Here is a 7,503-nt window from a genome sequence, read left to right on the forward strand (position 1 = left end):
TCTCTTCATTCCGAGCCGAGTAGTCTGCCTGTTACATCGATATCACACGACCATACAATTGACAAATTTAGAATCAAATCGTAAATCAATATCTGTTTGCTGAAACTCACAACGACGAAACAATATTTGAATTTTTAGACACCTAGAAATAAAAACAAATGTTCGGCTCTTCGTACCGGTGGCAAATGTGCAAATATTGTTACATTGGCGAATGCGTAGTGTGTTTTTCACACATGTACACATGTGGATGGATCGATTAACCAAAGAGGCTCGGTCGGCGATACTAGACCGTACAAGTGAAGCGGCACGACGTCGGGGCATAGTGAGTATCGAACCCAAGACGTTTTGGTTCCGAGTCCAACGCTGTAACCGTTACTACACCAGCCCTCTTTGTTCGTTAAAATTTAAGTCGGCCTTACGTAACACATATCGCTAATAAAATTAGCTAATTGTAAACGAAATTACCCTGGTACTGCTTTAAACGCGTAGTCAAAGTATACATTAAAAGAGACCCCCTACGGCTACGGGAGGTTCTGCAATGGACCGGTACGTGTAACCAATATAGTGTAATAATCTGAAGTAGTCACAAATTGCAGAGATAACTTCCCAACGTTTCAAGTACCATGTAGAAAAAAACATCCAGAAGTCATCTCTTTGTAATATATGGTATATGTATATATTGAATGCACGTCACGCATTGGCTTTCTTTCCTCATACATGACTGTATTGTACATGTACATGTACATACAAACATTCAGTATATGCTCTTTCATCCAGAAATCGTGACAACAAATATACATAGCATTCCTTGAACTTTATTCCAGTATTCCAGTATATCTTTTTCTCCACTGCTCTAAGAATGCTCCAAAATGATTCTGTAGGAAAGCTGTTGAAACCCTACTAACATTTACAGGACAGTACTTGGTACAGAGTTAACATCTATGCCTGACAACTTGGAGTGAAATACTGTTTATATTCTTACTTTATTTAATGCAGTAACATTGTCCCATCTAATCTAGCAGGTTATTTTCATGTAATTTCCTTCTAAATACATCATTTTTCACAAATGAAGACAACAGTATTGTCTAATGCAGTTTAACTTTTACAGAGTGTGAGTTTACGATGTGTCCATGGCCTCTCCAGTGACAGTTGTTTGGATATCGATGGGTAGACTGCGTACACTCTTGGTCAGCACTGCTGTTGTGCCACGCTTGTACTTGTAGGACCCTTGCCTGGACAATGTAGGAAAAACAGTTGTCAGCATCATCTCACCAAGTCCACATGAATACGAGCCATAGCTGTTTTTCTTTACATCATATACATGCAAATTATTTGAAGACATATGCAAACTATCGGTGGGCAAGTCAAACAACCGTCATCCACTTTTTGCCTGGTGATCTCTCGTATTAAGTTTTGTGAAGTTTAAAATGAAGACTTGCAGCTGGCTATATCACACCGAATGACTTGTTACACCTAACCCTTGAACATCTAACTCTAAATATTGTTTTAAGCTATCTAATGATGATGTCCCTACTGTACTTGGTGACAGTGAGTTCTACTCTACAATACATGTAGTTCAAGGAAAGAATGAGTTTTTGAACACCTCAATCTTTGGTTGATAACCCTGGTACTTGAAGGCATGATTATTTCTTGTTTTTTCCCAAGCTGGTATACTATATATTACTATGTGACATATATGTGTCAATTTCTAACTTTGTTAATATCAATGCCATTCAAGGAATACTGTTACCCCTGCAATGTTTCATTTCATTTTTCATTTTTACTTATTTACCCAGGGTAAAATATGGCACCGCAAGAAAAAAAAACAACAAAAAAAAAAGAAAACAAAGATACAAAATAACTTAATTACAATAATAACATATTGGTAAAGGTGCTTCAAAATCATACGGCAAACTAATGACTTATACAGTATGAAACGAGTGAATAAATATCACAAATGAATGAAATGTTGGTATGTCAATAAAGTATTTGGACTTCACAAGAAGAAACCGACCTGACTCCCTTGAGGTTGGCGATGTCGTGAGGCCGGATGTAGTCCACCTTGCCCTTGGTGATGACACAGAGGTCAACGTTTGACCCTGACCCAAGGTCGTTGAAGATGCCAGCTGCGATGGCGTCGCGGACCAGCTGTTTGGCTTCCTCCAACTGGGACAGAGCAGAGACAACAGGAGTGTGAACATTGTCATTAAACATGGAAGCAGTGTGTTTATCAGATAACTTGAAGTGTTCAGCTTGTGTTCTTTATTATTTTGGGTCTCAATTCGAGTGTATAGAGACTGTCTCTTTCAAAAAATAATTCTGAAACAAAAAGAGCATGGAAACAAGTAAAATCTGAGATTTTATACCTCCGGGCTTTTTATTGCATATGTTTACAACAACAATTGTTGCGCGCTGCAGGACAAGGGTTTTAAAAGAATTTATTGAGACCGGACACCCCTCTGTGCGAGGGGTCACCTTCGTGGACGAGACCGACAATACCTAATACACGCCAAAGGTCAACGATCGCGACCACTTTCACGCTCAAAGGGGTGTTCTGGGGCCACCAAAAGGCACCATTTTCACGCCCGAAAACACATAAAATTATACAATAAAAACAAAAGAACGTGCATTATCTGCAGCCCAGTAGCAAAGCATATGTCAAGTCTCAAAAGAATTCGTCCACCCAAACGCGAGAAACTGCTGCAAACATGAAAATCTACATCTCTCACAAAACCCTTCCGCGGAAGGATGTCTCCTCCCCTGAATTTAAGGTTATGAAGGATCCCTCTACATGTAGCTACAAGAACAATTTTACTCATCTAACCTCTCAAATTTTAGTGAATTTTAGGCGAAATTAGGATTTTGCGAAGAAGATTGATGAAAAAAATGGCCATTTACATATTGAATTAAACCCATCACCCATGCATGATTTAGCCACAAAAAAAATGCAGTAAAAAATCAAGAAAAGTACATGTATGAAGAAAGTCCTAACACTAGGATTTTCATAACACTTCCAGACCTCGCATAACTACAGCACCCAAAGAATGTTACGCATGAAAGGTACTAGTACATGTAAATCTGGGTCAAACTGCAATCATGGCAAAAGAATATGCAGAAGAAAAAACAGAACATTGATTTTCTACATACCGACCCTAGTTTTTTTTTCAGGACTGAAACTGGAAACACAATAATACTATCACTAGGCCTAAAATCATCTCTGAAGTTTAAGATTCTCACCTCCATATTGGGCTTGAACCTGTCTTCAAATGTAGCCATGGCAGCAAGAGATCCAGAACCTGGGGGGTAATACAACAGTCAGGAAAAGGTGCACAGGACTAATCACTGATCTTTTCTACATCAATTACATATTAACCTACCGCAACAGTACTATTGCTTAGTTGTAAGATTGAGCTTAAGCCTTAACTCTAACACAACAAAGGGAACTCACCATAAATTTTTGGTCGATCTTGTCAACTTTCATTAGATGTGTGATCCACTCACTGACTCTACGTACAATGTAAGTTGGAACCGTGACAATGTTAGGAGTGAATCAAAAATAGCGGGAAGGTATACTGGACACGGAGAAAGACTACTTTGTGAGGGGTGTAAAGAAGGCAGTTTACATCAGGGCCCATCAACCCTCCCTGAACCGTGACAGTGGGAGATTCCGTCTTCCCGCCACATGTATTTTCAATTTACTCCTGATGTCATCAATATTATGCTTTCGACTTGGAGAGTCAGAGAGTGGATCACACATTTACTCACCCATGCTGACATAGGGCAGCTTGTCAGTAGACCCACGTGGGCGTACAGTGTACAGATATATCTCACTACTCACCCATGCTGACATAGGGCAGCTTGTCAGTAGACCCACGTGGGCGTACAGTGTACAGATATATCTCACTACTCACCCATGCTGACATAGGGCAGCTTGTCAGTAGACCCATGTGGGTGTACAGTGTACAGATATATCTCACTACTCACCCATGCTGACATAGGGCAGCTTGTCAGTAGACCCATGTGGGTGTACAGTGTAGAGATGTGGGCCAGTGCAGTCCACCCCTCCCAGCACCAGAGCAGCACTGATATATCCCTGGTACCTGCATAACACACAGTAGAATACAGTCAAGCCCAAGTCAGACTCCACGGTGGTAAAATCTGGGCTGCAAAGTTCCCACATGTCATAGAACCTGAATTGTGTACGATCGTGTTCAATCTGGGCAATTCGAATCGAACCCACGTTCCATTTCGGGGTCACCTGTGGTTATTTACAATAAAGCGGCAAAACAAGCCTTTCTGCCTCCGTGCCTTGCAACAGATAAAAAACAACACTTTTCTATAGATACAAACAGTTTCCTGGACAGTACATGTCCGCTATCATTTTTTTGTAGACATGTAACATGTAGCGAAGCTACTGTTGTATCCTTGGGTGACCTTGAACACTGTAATGGTTCTTTACGCCAGTATGAATAACAAAATGCTGACTTTTGGTCGACATGACATGTCTGCAAAACTCTTTTAAACCTGCACGCATGGAGAGTCAAACATACCCCATTCACGGCTCAAAATGACCGTTACAATTGTCCCGAAAATCGTGTTTTAGGGATTTTTGAAAAATGGCCTCAATTTTGAATTATGGGTAATTTAGTGCGAAAAATGTAGAAAAAATCTTTTTTTTCACCAATATGTCGACAAAAACTAGACTTAAAATCAGAAATTAAAAAATCCCTAAAACACGATTTTTTATCTTATTCCTTGTCGTCGAAAAATATAAAAATCGGGGATCTAGGGTAATATTTGTAGCCAGGTTTAAACGATGTTTGCCTAAAAACATGACATGACTTGTGGTCGAAAACCCGAAGAAAATTGTATTTCGGCACGAAATTTTGAAAAATCAATGATTTACCATAAACAGCTAATATTAAAAGGTTGGTAAGGCAATAATTTCATTTTAATTTGACGAAATTTACCATAAAATCCTTTTTGTTTATTTTCAAGTGTTTTACGGGCAGTCCAAAACAGGCCAAAATAGCGTCTTGTAACCCGATACTTTTTAGAACACGCCTAGTAATGGGAAAGAATGCCGTAGTGACAGACCGCCGTGCTCACATATTTACAAATATATGTACATGGCCTCCCAAACACTAGCCAAAACCCTCATTGTGGTTTAGAAGCAGGTCCGCACAAAGTTTTGGTGTTTGTATTGGCTACTACTAAGCTGCGCCAACCAAATGTTTCAAAATGTTTAACTTTAAAACATTACGGAGTTGGACACATGTTTGTAACGCCATTTCTTATCCTGATGAAGGCGACAGTACCAGTAGTGGTCATTGAAAATTTGATCTCTTGTAAGCTTTGTGTTGGAATTAAGTTTAGCATTGTACTTTATATTAAACTAAATGATTACTATTATATAATACCAACACAGATGAACTTTAAATTTCATGATTAGTATTCAGTGTGTTTTCCTTATTGACATGCCAAGTCCAATCTATACCTGAAGCCTTAACAAAACATGTTTACTTGCATCCAAGGTAAATAATATTCCTTTATATAAGGCCACACTAATCTAACTTGTTGGTTCTCGGATTCGTTTTTTTTTTCTGATTTGCAAAAAAAAAAGGATTCTGGTTCTAAGTCAACTCAGAAATGCTTGTATTTTGCCCCAAACAGTTCAAGAAAGTCCTTTTCTTCCTACTTGTTCCAATTTTTCCATTTATCAATGCCTGCGTTATTTTGTTCTGTACCGTAGTATACTGTGTAAAAACATTGTACAAAAACTCATATATTTCATGGAGGTATATGAGATCTCCAAATTCTTGTTTATTTCTGCCCGGTTGCTTCATATTTTTTTCTCAAAAAATCCGAGAACCAAGAAATGAAATTGGCGTGGCCTAAGGTAAGGAGGTATTGTGACAAAATTACATATCAATATTTCATGATTGTCTCTCCAGAACTGTAAAAAAACTACCCGATTACTAAGAACTGAAAAAGGGAAGTTTTTTGTTCTTAAGTGAAAACAAGAAGTCAGGTTACTTCCCCCACCTGTACACACCTGTGCATACATTAGGCCTGGGGGAAAATGTTGTATTTTTGGTTACCCAACCGACCCTAGCAAACCTACCAGTATCAGAATTGTTCCGGTTCATTTTGGTTCAAGTCAAAATATCAGTATACTGAACAAGATGCATTTCAGTGTTGAATTTAACTGGATTTTGTTGGATTACTTGTCTTTGGCTAAAATGGAAAAGGCTAATATCTAAAAAATAAAAAAAAGTAATATTTGCTAAATAAATGCATCATGTTTACCTTCACCTGGTCTAGTCCAACAAACAACTGCACTGTTTATTCTTAATCAAAGTCAAATACATCATAATGTAATTTGCTGAGCAGGCTCCCCAACTCTATCTGTAATGGACAGATAAGAACAGATGAACAGATACAACACCACAAGGTACCATGGTGACAGAGGTCTGATTCAGGTCATTGACTGTATTTGTTTGGAACAGATTCTGAAGAAGACACTTAATTAGCAAAAACAAAATTTTCCTTCTGTGAAGGTAAACATAACTTCCATGTAAGTTAATATCAATAATGAATCTCTACCTACTTGCCCTATTTTTTTAAAGAACTTAACAGGAAACACAACATTAATTTTCCTAGGCCTTTAGCCCTTTGTGTCTCACCTGAGGTCAACACTTATGAGTCATACCCCGATCTACCAGTTATTGTACTTTGTAGCTGAATGTTCCTCTTTCACTTTCAACCTAAACAGGTACACTCAGCAGGTATACACTTAGGCCCACTCTAGACGAAGCATTTCGCGACAGCGGTAACTGCCGACAGCGGCACGCCGACAGCAGGAACGCCGTCTAGAGAGGATTCCCGACAACGTAGTCCCGCTGTCATGAAATTTTCTGACGACAGCTCCAAAGTTGTCGGCCGACAACTCAGCGGGAGTTCCCGACAACTTAAAGTGCGTATAGAGAACTCGCGACAGCGGGAGGTCAGGGTTCAGTTTGTCACAGAGCATCTAAAATGTTCCCCTCGACATCCTGAAGCACCTGTAAAACTCTGTATCGCACAGTGTGCCTTGAACAAATTTTTGCCAAAAGGTCGCGGGTTTCTTAACGTATCGCCAGATCCTCCGGTGGACAGGATCACCACCTTTGGCCACTGAGCAATGGCAGCGGGGAGGTAAGCAGGGCGCGACGTGTCAGCAACATCTCCCGGTATCTCAACCGTCTCCTGCGTGCACCCCTTGCTCGTCGCCTCATATTGGACAAGACGCGAGTGACTAACATAAAGAAAAACATCTGACACACGGCGAGGAAAAACATTGGCGGCTCCCCCGCCATTTTGGATTTCACGCGTTAGAACATTCGGATGTTCGATGTTCGATGCGAAGACATTTGTGTGTATAAAGACGTCGCGACAGCGGCGTCCCGACAGCGGGAAATATCGCCGCTGTCGCGAAATGCTTCGTCTAGAGTGGGCCTTAGT

The 7,503-nt window shown here is 39.9% G+C and overlaps 1 protein-coding gene across 2 annotated transcripts in view; it reads right to left on the reverse strand.

Moving 5' to 3' along the window:
* Nucleotides 1-881: 881 nt before the first annotated feature.
* The window catches only part of LOC109471255 (proteasome subunit beta type-7-like), an 18,381-nt gene continuing 11,759 nt past the window's right edge, over nt 882-7,503 (reverse strand). Inside the window, exons 5-9 of one of the 2 annotated variants that reach the window (XM_019770537.1) lie at nt 4,017-4,100; nt 3,912-3,943; nt 3,238-3,296; nt 2,015-2,166; nt 882-1,232 (exon numbers count right to left, since the gene is read on the reverse strand). In XM_019770537.1, the coding sequence (XP_019626096.1) occupies nt 1,118-1,232; nt 2,015-2,166; nt 3,238-3,296; nt 3,912-3,943; nt 4,017-4,100 (442 nt within the window). In that variant the 3' untranslated portion in view covers nt 882-1,117. Of the gene's footprint in view, nt 1,233-2,014; nt 2,167-3,237; nt 3,297-3,911; nt 3,944-3,984; nt 4,101-7,503 lie in introns of both variants that reach the window. The other variant, XM_019770536.1, reaches the window with a different exon arrangement.

This window comes from Branchiostoma belcheri, unplaced genomic scaffold, assembly GCF_001625305.1.
Source record: "Branchiostoma belcheri isolate BF01 breed outbred unplaced genomic scaffold, Haploidv18h27 scaffold243, whole genome shotgun sequence".
NCBI classification, from domain to species: Eukaryota; Metazoa; Chordata; class Leptocardii; order Amphioxiformes; family Branchiostomatidae; genus Branchiostoma; species Branchiostoma belcheri.